The sequence below is a fragment of the Myodes glareolus genome, chromosome X (genome assembly GCF_982192425.1).
Source record: "Myodes glareolus chromosome X, mMyoGla1.1, whole genome shotgun sequence".
Lineage (NCBI taxonomy): Eukaryota > Metazoa > Chordata > Mammalia > Rodentia > Cricetidae > Myodes > Myodes glareolus.
The window spans coordinates 1755645-1774257 of NC_142053.1; the positions used below are offsets into that span (position 1 = coordinate 1755645).

Genomic DNA, 18613 nt, shown 5'->3' on the forward strand with positions numbered 1-18613 from the left:
TTGGGCATGGGGAAAATTATGTTTATTTCACAAGGATGGAGGAGAAGGGAGGCCGAAGCTTTGGTGGATTGGACAGGTTGGAGGCAGACCTCATGCAGGCGATACTGAAGAGACAGATGAGACTTCTGTTTTGGAGGTGCTGGAAAGTTCAGAGCTATCATCAGTCTTCTTTCCAAAGAGCTGTAAGATGCAGTTTCGAAACTAGAAGGACAGAAAGCATTATTCAGCAAAGCAGAAAGGTCTAGTGCACCATGCTAAAGGTGAAGCTTGGGATATGGTACTGTCACTTAGTGGATGTACACCTTTCATTCTCCCATTGAGAATACTATGAGTGGGATGAGGAAGGCTCAGCTCATTCTTTAAACATATGAATGGAGGAGTTCTGCATTATCTAATTTAGTGGTTAATGGTGAGTCTAGTTGAATTGTGACCGGTCCTAAAGAATACTAAATCCTAATTACTGGAACCTGTGACTGTGTCTTTTTTGGAACTGGCACATATATGTTACAATGAGGTCATATTGGATAAGCATTGTCACTAGTCCAGTGACCAGTGTTCTTGTAAGAAGAGGAAGATTTAGACAACACTACACATACAGAGAAATGGCTATGTGAAGAATAATATTGGGGCAGCATGTCTGTGAGTCGTAGGACAAGGAAAGCTAGGAGAGAGACACCATACTGATGCTGTCTTAGCACCCCCAGAAGGAACAATAATAATGCTGACTCCTAGACTCCAGATTTCTCGCCTCTGGAGCTGTGAGAAACTTAATTCCTATTTTCTTGTTTTGCTTGCTTGTTTGTTTGTTGAATAGCTAGAAATTTAGCCTAGGGCTTTGTGTGTACTAGGCAAGTACTTTGCCATTGAGCTATAGGTCTGTTGTTTTAAGCCACAAAACATGTGGAATTTATTGTGGTAGCTTTAGGATACTTAGGCAGTGACCAAAACCAGTGCCATCTAAGGAGCCCAAACTACAAACAAAGCTTTGAGAGTCCAAACTAAAAATGTCACCTAATTTCAGTTCTATTTGCAACTATCTCCATTCCCTCCAACATTAAAACTCTTGAAATGAAAACACTTATGTGTTGACATTGACAACATTAGAGATGGACTAAATAACAACATAGACTTTGCTGAAAAACTGACAAGTAAGGCAAGAAATTCATTCAGCATCTACTTGCTGAGTTCTCACTTCATGCCTGACTCTATTCTGAAGGGATATAGCAATGAACAAGAATGGAATCCACTGTTCCAATATTCTTGGAATATAGCAAAATGAGTGAAAGCAAAATTTGCACACCTGCCCACCTTTGTTTTCTGTCTTTAACAAGCATCTCTTTCTAGGACTGCTTTCAGTTTTTGGCAGAGAAGATCTGGGGTGGACACTTGCCTGGCATGCACCAGGCCCTGTGTTCCATCCTAATCAGTAGAGGAAGTGGTGCGGGAGAATTATCTGTATTCTGTCAATCATGTATTTTAATAAAACGCTGATTGGCCAGGCAGGCAGTATAGGCGGGAAAACCAGACAGGAAGTAGAGGTGATGCAAAGAGACTGGGAGTATTCTGGAAAGCAGGAAGCTCCCTGCGCCATTCCTGTCCAGACCACTGAAGAAGCAACATGTAAGCTGACAGCTGAAAAAGGTACCAAGTCATATGCCTAACGTAGATAAGGATAATGGGGTAACAAAAGTTATAAGAGCTAATAAGTAGCCTGACCCAATGGGCCAATCAGCTTTATAACTTATAGAGATCTCTGTGAAAATCTGTGACTGATTTTCTCTGGGACTTGCCGGCTGTGGAGTACTGGGTAGGACAGAAATTCCAACAAGCCGGCCCCTCATGTTACAAGGAAGGAAGATGGTAGAGGAAAGGGGAGTCAATTGGAAGGACTCACAGAGTCTGATGAAATGATAGACCCCAGTGAACACTTCTGATTACTAATAACTCACATAGTAAATGTCCCTTAATGAAGTGCATGTGATGAATTCAAGGAAGAGGAAAGCAAATGGCATTCAGGAGGTGATGAACTTCTTCAGGTTCACCTATAACCTAGTAGGAGGGTCCAAGAGTCATGAGTTTTATGTGTTAAAGTCCGATATGGCAGCTAAGGATGGTTGCCATCAGACAAGACTTCGGGCAAAGCCAAAGCATGCTTTCTCTGAACTAATTAATGATCTCATAAAAGAATAAAAGCTCTTGACCTCTTAGCTAGTGTAGCCAAGAAAGTATAAACTTTTAAGGAGGCAAATATCCCAAAGTCAAGGTTTGAAAATGGAAAAATTTAGAGATGAGCCTGTAAACAGAAGAGGAGCCAAAGTAGCTAGGGTCATTGTGTGCTCATTGGGTGCTTAGTACATCTGGATTATAGCAGCACCTTTAGAAGATTTCTGCCTGTTGTTGTGGGGTCATCAGAAGGAAAGAACTTGCAGTGTCCTGCACCTGAGTACCAGACTCAGGTGGAGACAGTGCAAAGATTCCAGAACTCATGGTTGAGGGGAGGAGTGGAGAGTGCGGGTTACATGCAGAGCCTTTCCACACTCATTTTCTTGGAGGAGCATCATCAACCCTAACCCCCAGGTTCTCCACAAGGCTTTTTCATTGATGACTTGATTCCAGGTAAGAACCTTCACTGAGTTATGGACCATTTTGATTTTGATCTGCTCATGCTCTTGCTTACCTGCCGGTTCATAAAGACATAGATAATGGGGTTGTAGATAGTGGCACTTTTTGCAAAGTAGGATGGTATGGAGGCCACAAGAGGGTGGAAGGCATAGCCAGGGTGGGCAGTAGCAAAGCATGCAAAGAAAGTATAGGGCCCCCAGCAGAGGCAGTACGCAAAGACCATCACCACCACCATGCGCGTCACCTCCTTCTCGGCCTTCTGGGTGGACTCAGATTCCTTCTGTTGCTTTGCCACCTAGAGAAGATAAGGGCAGTGAACAGGGGAGTCAGTTAGGGCTCTAGATCTAGAGGGACTATTGCTATTGCTCAGGTACAGAGTCAGGATATTAACAAGAAAAGGTAAACCTAGGACTCTACAGGGAGTAGGAGGTGTCCACCCAGTATCCTAACCCTGCCTCCCACCCTCAGTCAGAGAATGACCTGACTTGGGAGCTAGAGTGGTCCTGGAGCTTTGTAGGAGTTCCTGTAGACCTTGAGGTGACAAGTGGCTGGTTTGGCCAAGATCAACCCTCAGACCAGACTTTTGAATCTGTTCTCTGTAGTTTCACAGAAGCTTGTGAAGGAGAACTAAGCAGACTGAGCTTAGCCTTTGTATAATCCTTTCCAAGAAGATCTAGTCTTATGCTCAGGTTTGAATCTGGAGTCCTGAGACTGGCCCTAGAAGTGAAGTTTCTTTAACTAAACCAGGCCTGGCAGGGTGCCCAGTGGCAATACAAGAGCCAAAGCCACACTTCTCCCAGGCTTTCTAGAGGATAGGGGCCAGATATCTGCCACGGAATGCTTGCTGATGGCAGATAACTGGAAAAGGAAAAATGAGTGCTAGAATCCAGGGAGAGCTGCAACAGCAGCGATGGGTTTTGCTAGCCAAGAGCTAATTCTATGAAAACTTGAAAGAAACCCCACGGGAGCTAGCTAAATTGATTCTGATATGGGACCACCAACCCAGGGACCAAATTGTAGCTTTTATCACAAGACACTAAGGTGAGTAGAGTTTCCTGGGGGAGCTCGTGATTTTTTTTTTCCAAAAAGAGCTTATAAATACCTGTTCATGCAGAGGTGAATATAAAGCAGCTTCATATAGGAAAAACACCACCTGGAGGGACTTTCTGCTACATGGGCTCCCAGCAATGAATAAATGGAACATGAAGTAAATGGTAGGGGAGTTGTTTGACAAAGGGACAATTTATGCTGGAGAGGGAGACCAACAGAGGAGCACAGAGCTCTCAGCCTACAGTACCCAGCTCATGCATCTCCTTACTATCATTTTTTGCAGGGGAATCCCTAATGGTAGACTGGCCTGGGTAGGGATGTTGGTGGGACAGGACTGCAGACAGAACTGGCTCCCCAAGATGGAGCGCCAAAGACAGGACAGTGGAGAGCAGGTCTGAGGGCAAATGAACACCCATGAGTTTACTTTCTGATCTTCCACAAGAGCCCCATTGTGGTGATTTGAATGAGAATGGCCCCCATAGACTCATATTTGAATGTTTGGCCCCTAGTTGGCGGAACTGTTTTGGAAGGATTAGGAGATTTGGTCTTGTTGGAGGGGTGAGTGTAGTGGTCTATTATTTGTATTTTAATACATCTTCCTGAAGACCAGAGGCAAAGCTAAAGCCAGTAGAGGTCTGGCAATGGTGATACACACCTTTAATCCCAGGATTTAGAGTCATATGGATCTCTGTGAGTTCAAAACCACCCTGGGCTACATAAGATCAATGCAGAAATAAATCCAGGTGATGGCGGCCTACACCTTTGATTCCAATACTAGGGAATCATACGCCCTTAATCCCAGCACTAGAGGGAATATAAAATGAGGGGAGAGAGAGGCTGTCTGTTTAGTTTGTGGTTGCCTAGCCTTGGTAAAAGTAAAGCTTCTTTAGTGGCTTGACTGCTTTGCTTTTCTGGTTTTCAGGTTGAAACCCAATTTCTGTCTCTGGGTTGTATTAATCATGCTACAGGTAAGCTTTGAGGTTCAAAAGGCCATTCCATAGTCAGTCTCTCTCTCTTTGCCTCCAATTTACAGATTAGGATGTAAACTCTCAGCTATGCCTGCTTGCCTGCTGTCATGCTCCCCACCATGATGATCATGGACTCGCTCTGAAACTATAAGAATCCCTTAACTAAATGCTTTCTTTTATAAGAGTTGCCTTGGTCATGATGTCTTTTCACAGCAATAGAACAGTGACTAAGACACAAGGGGAATTATAAAACAGTTTAAGTCAGGTGTGGTAGTATACACTTGGGAGGCAGAGACAAGTGAATCTCTGTGAATTTGAATCTAGCCTGATCTACATAGCATGTTTCAGGCCAGTCAGGGCTCCAGAGTGAGAACTTTTCTCAAAAAAAAGTAGTTTAAGAGACCCAGGCAAGGCTGGGCAGTGGTATCACTTGCCTTTAATCCAAGTACTTGGGAGGCAGAGGCAGGCGGATCCCTGTGAGTGTTATGCCAGCCTGGTCTACAAAGCTAGTTTCAGGACAGGTTCCAAAGCTACATGAAGAAACCCTGTCTCAAAATGATTTGTGATCATGGCAGCGTGGAGGCAGGATAATTACCAGGTGTGCCTCTGAGCTTGCCTAGACATCTTACTAGTACAGGATGAGGGCAGGAGGGTGAAGGGCTTACTGCTCGGATGGCCAGCCACACTTGGAGGTAGCAGAGCACGATGATGCTGAGTGGGAAGATGCAGCACGTGACCATGAGGACCATCATATAAGACTGAACACCAGGGTACGAAGTGCCGCTGAACACATCTGGGCCACAGGATGTCTTCAGGCCATAAGGCCAGTACCTAAAGAGAAGGGCCAGCAGCCCATCCTAATTCAAGCTGGGGCAACCTAGAACCTGACCAACCAGTCAGGGCATAACCCTGACTAGAGTCAGAGGGTTTTTCAATGGGGAAGAAATTAACCACTGAGAAGTGAACAAGTCAATGACATTTCATATCTGCACAGCGTTGTACTTTCAGAACATTTTCATCACCTTAAAACTCTTGAGTAGGATTTTAGTAAATCATTATCCATTATATGCTGCATTTCATCTTTCTTCTCTTTGTGGCAAAATATGTATAAAATGAAATTTGCTATTATGACCATGAGGACTTTCCCAATATTGTGCAATTAGCATTACTACCTGGTTCCACACTATGTAGCATTTAAAATGTTAGGACTTTTCATGAGAGTGAGACACATCTGCTCCTGGCAGCACCAATTACTTCAAGAGGAAGATGGGCACTGAAGAAACTCCTTATGGAGTTTGTTAGCCATTTGGGTAAGAAAGTGACCCTGCCTGGACTGCTTGATGAACTGGACATGCAGGACCCACAGAAAAATGACTGCTAAACTTGCCTAAAGGTGAGATGGCCCTTTGGGGTTCCTGCTTCATGAAAAAGTCTGATAGACATTCTGCAGGACACAGAAGAAAGTGACTGACAAATTGCCAATATAGGCGAAACTGTCTTTCAAATTTCCTGCTCCATGAAAATGTCTGCTGGATACTATGGGCCTGTAGGCTGAAGATGGATGCCCCAACTGTACAGAAGAACTTCGGGTGACTGTCCAGGCAGCAAGATGCCTCTGTCAATTCTAGAGTTTTGGAAGTTGCTTACAAAGTACTTTCTGCTTACTTAGGTAATATTTTATCCTTTTGGAGTCTTTGATGGAGTTAAAGAATTGATATAGTTTTCCTTAGTTATGATAAAAATAAAGTAGATATAAATATTGTAACTGTAATTCTTACTTAATACCTGTCTTGTTATATGTAATTTTACTATGTTAAAGTTAAAACCTTCCTTTTTATTTAAACAGAAAAGGGGAAATGTTGTGGGAAGTCCTTCTGTACATGTTTTGCTTTTATTAGTTAATGAATAAAGAAACTGCCTTGGTCTGTTGATAGGACAGAGTAGAACTAGGTGAGAAAAACTATACTGAATGCTGGGAGAAGAAAGGCGGAGTCAGAAGAAACTATCACCAGAGATAGACATGCCGAAACTTTGCTGGTAGGCCACAGTCATGTAGTGATACACAGATTAATGGAGTTGGGTTAGTTTAGGATATAAGAGCCAAAAATATGCTTAAGCTATTGGCCAAACAGTATTGCAAATAATATCATTTCTGTGTGGTTATTTCAAGTCTGGGTAGCCGGTAACAAACAAGTGGCTTCCTTACAACAATTTTCAAAAGAAAGTGAGGAGGCTTCCCCTTTCTCTTACTTTTTAGAAACACCTATGAATATCTGAATTTTTTCCTGAGGCCATTATGCCAGGGCTGTAAAGAAGGAACATTTTCACTGGGTAACTATGGAGATGAAATTAGATGATCCAGTCTGGGCTTCCATCAGGGTTAGCACTAGGACATTCTTAGTTTCTGGCAGACATTGTTGTTCTGAAGAAAGACAAACTTTTTACAAGGCTTATTTCACAGAATGATGGAAGCTTCCCAAAGAAAGAACATTCCCTTTCCAAATGCCACAAGAGCATACACTCAAGATTGTTGTGTACAACAGTGAAATCAATTGATCATGTCTCATTCCTCCCAAGCAAACATCTGTGCCATTGTCTTCAATGTATTCAAAGAATGAGCCTGGCCAGGGTATGATGACCTGGTGTACCTCCCAAGTGACCTCTGAAGGTGGTAAGCTAAAATATATGAGAGGCGTGGCACAGAACTTGTAAGAGGGCCCTGAAATCTAAATGTGCCCTGTATTCACTTACACTATAGCCCTAAGTTGGGCATTTTTAATTTCTTAGTTTTCTTGTGAGATTCTTATACTTGAGATAAACATTTACATAGTCTAGAAAGTGGGCCACAGGGCCCTCTTGATATCATAGGCAAATACATCTATGATTCATGTGCATGTTGCACTGGGAACCTGGGAGAGTTTTCTCTCTCCTTCTTAGAAGCAAGGAGGCATGCAGGCCCAGAAACCAGAAGTGGCTTGACCTTCCCGGAGATCACAGTCTGACTCTCCCCACTTGGTCCTACAGGGCCTACTTTCTTAGCATCATTACACCCTTACCTGCTCCAACCAAAGATTGGCGGGGCTGTCCACAAAGCAGACCAGACCCATGAGAAGACGATTCCCAGAGTGGCCAGCTTTGCATCAAATCTCACATTGCCAAAGGGCTTGCAGACCACCAGCCACCTCTCCCAGGAAATGATGGCCAGGGACCAGAGGCCTGTGATGCCTATGGTGGAGAAGAGAAAGACCAGGGATTCAAGTTGAACAAAGGATTGTTCACACTACTTCCTCCTACTAGCCAACAGCTTTCAAAACTCTCTGATAGCTACCACATCAAATCCTCTGAAATGTTTTCAGGTCCAGAGTGAAGTGGACCTCTTGGTGAATTGACTTTTCTCAGTCCATCTTTATGACATGTGCGTCACCTCCTTTTCTCATCTCCTTCAGGCTCTTCTGTTTTGCTTCCCTGCTAAACCCAGTGACATACCTCCTTTTCCTGTCTTTCTACTCTCTTTCTCATCTTCCTTCTGCTCAGGAACAGGATGTCCTAGCTCTCAGTTTAGTCTCTGAGTCATAGACTCTTGAGGCTGGTACCTTAGAACTCTCATAGCTTTCTCTCCTCAACCTCACCTGCACACCTCAGCCCCAAAAAGAAGGCAAAGAAGCTATGGTGGCTAATGGCCTTGTACTTATGTGTCCACTGGGGCCCTGGTAATTTTTTTCTCTGATGCCCTTGGTGAAGTTCCTGGAAGCCCATATCCATACTGTCATGACTACACTGAGGTGCATTGCTTCAAAGAAATAGAACATGTGATTTGTACACTGCCTGCTTGTTTTATGTTCTTTTAAATATTTGGGGACAGTCTCTCCAGTTGTTTGTAAGGTGACATAGGTTTCCACTCCTTCTTATGTCCAAAGATGTGCACGCAGGCTTCAGAGACCCATGAACCAGGATGGGGAAAAGTATTATTCATTCATCTCACTTCTAAAGAACACTCATACCTTCTATTGTGAACTAGGCAGTGTTAGAATACTCCTGACTCAGTCAGCTAGAGAAAGGACAGAAGTTCTCACATCACTCTATTGACGTGGCAGACATTATAAAATGTCATTCCTATTCATTGTTATTTAACTGGATTTTTATTGGTAGTCAGATATCAGATTCTTATTTGAAATACAAGCACAGAACACTGTTGCTAGTGTTTTTAGTGCATAATTTTAAAAGAAATATTTATTTTAATTTTGTGTATGTGGGTGAACAAAGAACACTCTATGAGTAGGACAAAGGTATGCCTAGTAGAAGCAAAGCCAGATATGAGGATGCCACTTGGGAAAGACCATGCAACCACTAAGGTTCACATCTCTAATTGAAATCACTAGAACCTGGGAGATAGACTTTCTTTACTTGATCTTTCCTGATGACTCTACCATATAGATTTGAGATATTGTTCAATACTCTCTCTGGTCTGAACTTAATCTGCCCAATGGGTGAGGGGTAAGGAGAAACAATGGTGATGAACCAAGAGCAAGGGTCAGCTACTGGTAGATGTCTGCTGGGTACACAGCTAGGCAAATGGGGTTCCTACAAGGTCCATTTGTGGGCCTCCCATATCCAGTTCGGACCTCTCAGTCTCTGCTTATATACATGGCATTTAAACCCTCCATTCTCATATATGATAAGCAGAGCCTGTCTTGCAGACTATATACTCTTGGACTTTCCTTACCCATTTAGAGATAAGGTAAGAGAGGGGTAATGGAGACACTGTGTTGTTACCACCTAGTTACCAGGCTCTTTCCAGCACAGAGCCTAGCACTCTGGTGCTTCTTAGTCATTACTTTTTAGAGTGTGTATGTGTGTGTAGCCATGGAGTGTATGTGGAGGCTAGAGGACAACTTTTAGGAGTTTCTCTTTCTACCATGTGGGTCCTAGGAATCAAACACAGCTCATCAGGCTTGGCAGCAAGCATCTTTACCCATTGAATCATCTCATCAGCCTTTAGCTACCCAACCTAAGCAAATCATAGCCAACAAACAGGTCTTAGTGATGGTTGTATAGAAAGATGTCAGAATCCAATCAATATCTCAAAAGCTCTGGGTGTCTTTCCCTGGGAATAGCTCACCTAGTATTATTAACTAGACAGGATGAAAACACACATATCTCTGATTTGGGTAGGATATCATGCAAGGTGCCCAGAGCCTGCCCTTCATATGATTCTGGAATTCTCTGACTCATGATCTATCTGTTCCCACATGAGGCTCACAGTCCAAAACTGGGTACATATAGTTAGAGTCTGTGTCAATGTTGGACTCAAGCAAACAGTTGAAAATGTTCACTCAGGTGGAAGAAGCCTTCAGAATTTTGTGAGCCTGTCCTCCAACCCCTGTACTGACTGTGATCCAGCTTTTCTATGAATATATACTGTGCTTCATACATGTTTGAATCTTGGGGTTTGTAGTATGGTTTTCTTTAGGCACATCAGGTTGTGTCTCCTTCAGCTTACCACACAAGGAGACAACGTAGCCTTCCAACACACACAGAGGGTGGCCCAGCACAAAGTAGCCATAGATTTGGTTCACAACACTGATACTGCTGGCAATGACGGTCTCTGCTAGGTCAGCAACTGCCAAGTTCACCAGAATCCAGTTCAAAGGATGGCGCAGCTTCTTGAATCTCATGGTGGCTACCAGCACAAGTCCATTAGTGAAGACAGACGCAACGACCACAAGGATCATCCAGGTGCTGGTGAGGTGGTACACCCACCTGGGAGCAATGTGATAATTGGGGCCTTCAAAGGGACCTGGAAGCAAGAGGTACAGAATAAAGGAAGAGCTGTACAAAACTTTACACAGCCACACCAGCATCTCGATCCCACTTTTTCTTGCTCTATGTGAGCCCTGCACATGAGGCTATTAGGGTGAGCCCTAATTCAGAAGGACTGGTGTCCTTATAAAAGAGGGACATTTGCCACTGCTGCTTTTTTCCAGAATAATTGGACAGGGTCACAAGCCCCAATCTCTGCTACTGTATAATAAGGCTTCACAGCACTAGGAAAGTACACACAAAGAGGCCTATGCTTGCTAGAATTCTGCAAAATTCAAAATTTTGTGAGACTGTCCTCCAACAACAATAACAACAACAAAAAAACAAGGGAGAGGAAACTGGGATTGCTATGTAAAATAAAAAGAGTGTTTTTTTTTAAAAAAAATAAAAATAAAAACAACAAAACACACAAAAAACCACCTGCTCCCAAACCCAGCACAGAATAGCTCAAGAAAAGTAGGACTGTCCTCGCTGTGCTAGGAGGGACAGGTAAATCTCACCCCAGCACAAGTGCACCATATGATACCTCTGTTTCACTTTGTGTACTGGCCTATTTGTTTCTAACAGGAAACCCTGCACAGATTCTCAGGAACCCCCAGAATGAGATGTAGGAACAGGATGACAAACCAAGATTCACAGAGTCTTAGTCTCTATGCAGAAGAGAAGAGTGTGAAGCAATAGGGCTTTTTTTTTCTAGGAACAGTTTCTTTGTGTAACAGCTCGGGCTCTCCTGGTACTTGCTCTGTAGACCAGGCTAGGCTAGCCTCAAATTCAAAGAGATTAGCCTGCTCCTGCTTCCTGAGTGCGGGGATTAAAGATGTATGTCACCATTGCCCAGCACAATAGGGCCTTTTAACAGACCCTAGAACAGAGAACCCGCACACTGTCAATGTATTTCCCCTGAGAAAATAGAGCAAGTGAATTGGAGCAGAGGAGGGGAAACTGGGTGGTCTAGAAATCTAGTTTATAGACAAGCAAAGAGGTTAGAGCAATTGAATGTCACAGTTTCTGAGTCAGAGTCCTTTTCAGATGATAGACTCCAAACCAGGCAGAGCACTGACAAAAGTGGCTAAAGGACCAAGCAGGCCCAGGCAGTCGTCAAGGCAGGGGATCAGAGCCTCTAGCAATGACACCAGAGCAGCCTGTCCCTCCTGCCTGAAAGTAGTAGAACAGACTTCATAAAGAAATGATCAAGAGAAAGGTAGCAAAAGTGAACTCCCAGGCAAACAGTTTGTAAGGAATACAGGGAAGGAAACAACTGAGTTGGATGGGGTCAAATCTATCTTGTATTCTAGATTTTCCTTTGGAATGTTATTATTATTATTACTATTTTGATTTTTTGAGACAGGGTCTACAGAGGCCTGAATGGTGTTGGAACTTGCTATGTAGACCAGGCCGGCCTCAATCTCACAGATCTGCCTACCTCTGTCTCCTGATTGTTAGCATTAAAGGTGTGGGCCACCATGTCTGCTTCCTGTGGAACCTTATAACCAACCTATTACATAATTATGAGAATATATTTTGAGATAGGGTTTGTCTATGTAGACCTGGCTGGTCCTGAACTTGTTATGTATACTAAGCTGGCCTTGAACTTATCCTGCCTCTGCATCCTGTGTATTGAGATTACAATCATAGTAGCTTATGTCTGATCTAAAATTTAAACTTACAATGTAATATCTGACTACAGGGTGGGGTGATGCACGTCTGTCATTAAAAAAAAGGGAGGAACCCTGTTGTTGGAGGCCACTTGTTCGTTTCCCAGCCACCCAGACTCCTGAAATAATCACACAGAAAAGCTGTATTGATTAAATCACTGCTTGGCCTATTAGCTCTAGCTTCTTATCGGCTAACTCTTACATCTTAATTTAACCCATCTCCATTAATCTGTGCATTGCCACAAGGTGGTGGCCTACCAGCAAAGTTTCAGCGCATCTGTCTCTGGTGGCTCCATGGCTTCTCTCTGACTCTGCCTTCTTTCTCCCAGCATTCAGTTTAGTTTTCCCTGCCTAGCTCTGTTCTGCCCTACTCTGGTATAGGCTCAAAGCAGTTTCTTTACTAACCAATGGTATTCACAGCATACAGAGGGGAATCCCACATCAGAACCCCTGGTTATCAAAACCAGAACAAGTGAGCCTAAATGCACACATTCAGTCAGTAGCATAACTCCAGAGAGAGGGATTGAAGGCAGAGTGTCTCGACTACACAACCTAATGACATATATCCCCAGTGTGAAAGGACAGGTACAAATGTTAGGTCTTTAGTGATCCTTTTTACATTTTTTTAAAAAAATATTTATTTTATGTGTAGATGTTTTGCCTGCATGTATGTCTATTCACCATGCTAATGTAATGTCCACAGAAGCCAGAAGAGAATTCCTTAGAACTGGATCTTACAGATGGTTGTGAGCCATTTTGTGGGTGCTGGGAATTAAACCTGGTACCTCTAGAAGAGTAAACAGTTAATCCATCTATCCAGTCCCCTAAAAATTTATTATCACTTTTTTATGTGCATGGGTGTTTTGCCTGGATGTATGTCTATGTACTACGTGAGAGGCCAGAAGCAGATCTCCTGGAACTGGTGTTACAGATTTTGTGCTTGTTTGTTTTTGTTTTTTGAGAAAGGGTTTCTCTGTGTAACAGGTCTGGCTGTCCTGTTTATAGACCAGGCTGGCTTCAAAGCCACAGAGATTCTTCTGCTTCTGCTTCCCAAGTTCTGGGACTAAAGGTATGCACCACTACCACTCAGCCAAGTACAGATGATTTTTAAGCTACCATATGGATGCTAGGTATAAATTCAGGTCCTCTGGAGGAGAAATAAGTGCTTCTAAACTTTGAGTTGTCACTCCAGCCCTTAGTCATCTTTTCTTGGTGGTGGGGGTGGGGAGTGAGTATAAGTAACATATAGGTCAGGTTGGTCTCTGACTTGCTTATTTAGATGAAGGTGGTTTTGAACACATGATTGTCCTACCTATCCCACCCAATTTCTGGGATTCCAGATAGGTACCACCATAGCCAGTAGATATTATTGTTTATGACAGTGTTGGTATCACTCCTTTGAGATGAGTGTGAATGTGTTCTGACATAAAGAAAATGAGTAAAATTATATGACATTAAGTTCTAATTTCTGGATAGCAAGATTATTATTGGGAGGAAGAGGAGAGAGATGTAAAACCTATAGTCTTTATTGGTGAACCAAATCACTATTGGAGAATGGAGAAAGAAAAGAAAAGAGAACTGAGCATGTGGTGCATTCTCACAATCTCACACTCAGGAGGCAGTGGCAGGAGATTTGGTCATGAGTTTGAGGTCAATCTGGTCTACATAGTAAATTCTAGGCCAGCCAGGCCCTACATAGGGAGACCTTGCCTAGAAGCTGAGGGGAAAGAATCCAGCATACATCCTACTTTTCACACAAGCTGCACTCTGGAGAGTATAGTGGTGGAAAATGAGGCATGGTTCTCTTTTTATTAAAGTAATCAAGCTAGGAAGGACAGTCAGGGAAGAGGTAACTTGGAATTTCCAATTGTTTAGCTCATCTGGGCACTGAGTTTCAGCAACTTGTGATTCCACAAGAAAAGAGATGCTTCTAAAAGCTGTCTTCACTGAGACACAAAACACTAGCTGGATACTGGTCTAACCACCAAGGGAAAACAAAATAAGAACTTTAGCTTTGCTGGCTCTCAGTTAACTTCAAGATAGCCAATTCTTTTTTTTAAGATTTATTTTATTATTTTTAGTTATGTGTAGATGTGTATGTCTGCATGTAGGTATGTGCATGTGAGTGTAGTTGCCCTCAGAGGACAGAGGCATGAGATGCGCTGGACCTGGAGTTACAGACTTCAGCTGTAAGACACCTGTTGTAGATGCTGGGATTTCGGGTCCTCTGGAAGAGCAGTAAGTACTCGCAATGACTGAGCCATCTCTCCAGCCCAAAGATCACTAATTCTGAAGGTCATTCAGCTGGGCTGTGCACCATTCATTTTCTACTAGCTTTGATGCAAAGAATAACTCTGAGGCATGGGTTGTGAAAACAGTTGCTTACTTTACTGTTCAGGGACCTGAAGGCTGCTTTTATTGAAAGCACCATCTCTTTACTTGGGCCTGCAGGTGTCTGACAAAGCTTGGCCCATCTGTCTTCCCCCTTGATGTCTTGACCTTTGAGTCAGATTCTACTTAGCTCTGTGTATAGACCTGCTGATAGCTGAAAACCAAACCCAGGGCTACCCTGATCTACACTCATCCAGTGCCGTCTTCCTCCTCGAAACTTCAGATACCAACCAACCACCATGACTGGAGGCACCAGCGCAGGAAAGAAGTATAAAAGAGGTAGCACCTGGATTTCTAGAACTAGTCAATGTCGTATATGAAAAATAGAACATTTTTTGAGATGACAGTTTTAGCCAGGAGAAAATCTCCAGGCTACCCCAGCAAACAAAGAAAAGCTTGCCTCTCTCCCTTTTGTTGGGAGCTGTAGATCCCTGGCTCTCCTGACTTTCTTTGCCTGCCTCAGACCTTTTGCCTGCTGGAGTGAACTGAGCAAAACACCTGTGCCTGCAACTGCGCTGAACACGAGACCTAGTCTGCAGCTGCTCTGAGCAGGAGACCTTGATGGCAGGCTGATGGGCCTGCAACTGAAAGATCCTGAGAGCTAGGTGTGGGTAAGGATTCCTATATAAGCTTCCCCTGAGCACAATAAAATTAGCTTTGGCATTCTTGTATCAAGGATGACCCGTGTTCATGTCTCTCTCTGTGTGTCTATGTGTTTTTAAGTCTCCAGGCCTAATTCCCCCACTCAGCTCGAGTACTGGTCCTGTAGTGGCATGGGCGCTACAGGCATAGTACCGAATAGATCGAGGTACAAGGCAGGACCATTTCGGCTTTTTACATTCTTTGTCTGGAGAGAAGCCTTTCTATTCAAGTTGACAGTGTTCTGCTTGAGCTGATGTTCCAATAAAGTTTTGCCATCGAAGCTCTTAACCCAGGGCTTGCTCTCACTTCTATTATTTCTGCCAAAGGATTATGCCAGTTAGACATTCAGATCAACTGTTTACAAACAACAAAAGGAGTAATAATGAAAACATTCAGAGGAGCACATTAAATCACATTTTAGGCTAGTTATCAGCAATATTTGAAGTGAGGGAAAGTCCAGGGGAAGAGATTATTTTCTTTAACAAAAAGTGCAAGGAAAACGAAAAATGTAGCAATTGGGCCAGAGAAGTAGCTACATGGTAGAGGGCTTGCTTAGCATGCATGAGGGATTGAGTCTGACCTAGTAATCAACACAAATCTGTACACTTTATTTGAGCCTTGACAACTTAAAAAAAAGTATAACTTTTTTTCTGGTTTTAGTAGTGCATGCCTATAATCCCAGGACTCTTGAAGCTGGGTCAGGGGATTGTGAACTCAAGGCCACTGGGGGATATAAAGTTCCAGGATGGCTTCAGAAGCATAAGGATACTCTGGCTCAAAATCAAAGCAAACAAACAAACACAGAATGGGTCTGTGGAGATGACTCGGTGTGTAAAGGCACTTGCTTCAAACCTGGCAATTTGAGTTGGTCCCAGGGACACACGTAGTGGAAGAAGAGAGTTCACTCTCACAAGTTCTAACCTCTATGTGGGTATATACCCTCTCAGATAAATAACTAAATTTATGTGTAAAACAAAATCAAACCATAAACCTTTTTGAGACAAGGTCTTGAGAGCTATATATCATTGGCTGTCTTGGAACTTGCTATGAGATCAGACTGACCTCAAACTCACAGAGATCCACCTGTCTCCACCTCCCAAGAGCTAGGACTAAAGGTGTGCACCATTACTACTAGCTGATTTACGTCCTTGACACAGGGTTTCATGCATGGCAGACTGGCCTCAATCTCCATACTTATCAGAGGATGACTGAACTTTTGTTCCTTCAGCTTCTACATCCGAGGCACTGGAATTACAAGCATCTGCCACCACGACCAGTTGAAAGTAAGATATTTCTAACAACAATGAAGATAATGCATAATATCCAGGAAACATTGCTAAACTTTTGGTATTAGGATGGCGTCATAGTTGTGTCTTGTAGAATCCTTTCATCTTAGAGATACATCCAAATTGCACACAAAAGAAAGGATATGATGCGATAGATTTGTGTCTAAGAATCAGGAGGAGCCAGTAAGATGAGTCAGTAGGCAAAGGTGTTTGTTGCCAAGCTGGACAAACTGAGAATTATCCTGGGCACCACATGGTGGAAAGAGAGAACTGACTGCCCGAAGTTATCCTCAGACCTCTACACATACATCCCCAGGTTGTCCTCTGATCTCTACATGCAACACACACTCTTCTCTCTCTCCCCCTCTCTCAATAAATACATAAACAAGCAAATGAATAAATAAAATGCAAAACTAAAATAAAAAGAATCAGGAAGAAAAAGAGTGGAAGGATCACAGATGAAATAAGATAAAAACCATGGAAACTAAATAACCAGGACCTGACTTCACGATTATTTTGACTTCACTATTATTTTGAATATGCTTGAAGCTTTGCACAGAACAAAGCCCCTGGCATTAGAGAACAGGGGTGTTGTGTCTTACTGAAACCTGGAACCACAACAACCCTGTGGAGGTGAAGTACAGAAACCTAACTAGTCTGACCTGAAGTCCCTGTTCCTTCAGTGGTGGCCCTGGCAACCCCAGAGCAGAGTGTTGCCAACTCAGGGCTCTAGGAAAGCTTTAAGGACACACCTGGTGCTGGTGGATGGGGCTGCCTTCAGTCGTTTGATAGTCCCACTTTTTGCATACATAGCTGCTAAAGCTACCCTGATGAGTCCTCAGTTCCTAGAACTGCTCAAGACAGAAAGATCATTTGTTAGCTCTCTTCCTCAGAAGTGAATGGCTTTGGTGGTGTGCCTGGGCCCTAGGTTGGATAATATAACTCTCACAACATCTTCTGCTACAGCCTTTCCAGTTTCCCTATCTGGTGTCCTGCACACTCAGATGCCTGCCAAACTTTCCCATTTCTTTCAATGAATCTATGTTCTCCAGACCACCTTTTAAACATCTTTGAGGCTTTAGAGGATACAAAGACAGACTCTATTATTTCCCAAGGAGAAAGATCTTATGAACCCTTCCAAGGACACAGATTTCCAGAGGCTAGGGGAAGTGGTTTTAGGATGAGCGTTCTTTTATCTGTTCATGATGACATCATCATTAAAACTAAGGGAGATAGGGTTATGTAGAAGAGAGAAATTAGGGGTGACTGGCAGCTTTTAGCATAGCCACCCTGGTCTGATGACTGAACCTCCAGGGTACTTGTTGCTCACCTTTGGTATTGTTGCTGTTGGTATAGGTGAAGATGCTTGCGTGGGTGCTATCCTCATAGTGGTCTGGTGTCTCTCCTCCTGTAAGCCTTTGGGTCATGGCTGTAGAAAACACTGTCCTTGGAACCTGCCAGAGTTGGCACATTGCCTGTGGGGTTACAGAACTTTATATCAGCCTGCAGGATCAGTCCAGGCCTCCTTACCTTAAGGGCTCCCATACCCTTCATCACCTGATCTCTTAATTGGGCCTAGGACTTAGATTACCCCCTCCTATCCTCACTTCCCTGTTCCTGAGTTCAACAGACAGGGGTGGCTCAGGGCCATTTGCCCACGATGGAATCTGGATAATGCACACCACCACCCATTCCACCCCTAGCTTGCAGTAGAGTTTGTGGGAGTGTGTATGTCTTCCATCTCTTTCTCCTACTGTAGGTCAGGCAGGCCCTAGGATGGGATTTGTAGACTAGAGTGATGAGCAGGAAAGCAGCTCCGAGTTTCAGTCTACCGCCCTTATCTGGCTCTGCTGAAAGCCCCTGGAAAGCTTTAAGACAGAGGCCTGGAAAAGGACTGTGTTGCAGGATAGAGTTTTTTTTTTTTTTTGGCTGGGATTTGCGCCACAGTGTGTGTTAGCAGGACTGTTCCTGTCTGCATCTCTCTTTCGGCTTCAGTCCTTTTCCTCCACCTCCACCAGCTGCACCTCTTACCATCACCAGGGGCCCATGTAGGTCTTACCAGAAGCTTGGCACAGCATTTGAAAGTGCCTACATCATGCCTCTCTCTTGCTTGTTCAAGTGCACAGCCTGTCCTTTGACTCCACCTGGCTGCTGCCTGCTTCTTGACAGTGTCTAGACA

At 43.5% G+C, this 18613-nt stretch overlaps 1 protein-coding gene across 1 annotated transcript; it reads right to left on the reverse strand.

The window, feature by feature from the left end:
* Positions 1-57: 57 nt before the first annotated feature.
* LOC125415453 (medium-wave-sensitive opsin 1) lies at positions 58-17861 on the reverse strand. Its single transcript, XM_048457689.2, has 6 exons — positions 17765-17861; positions 10141-10437; positions 7697-7865; positions 5306-5471; positions 2678-2917; positions 58-201 (listed from the first exon to the last, which is right to left on the reverse strand). The coding sequence occupies exons 1-6, from the start codon at positions 17859-17861 to the stop codon at positions 91-93; spliced, it is 1080 nt and encodes a 359-aa protein (XP_048313646.1). The 3' UTR covers positions 58-90.
* Between the last annotated feature and the right edge of the window lie 752 nt (positions 17862-18613).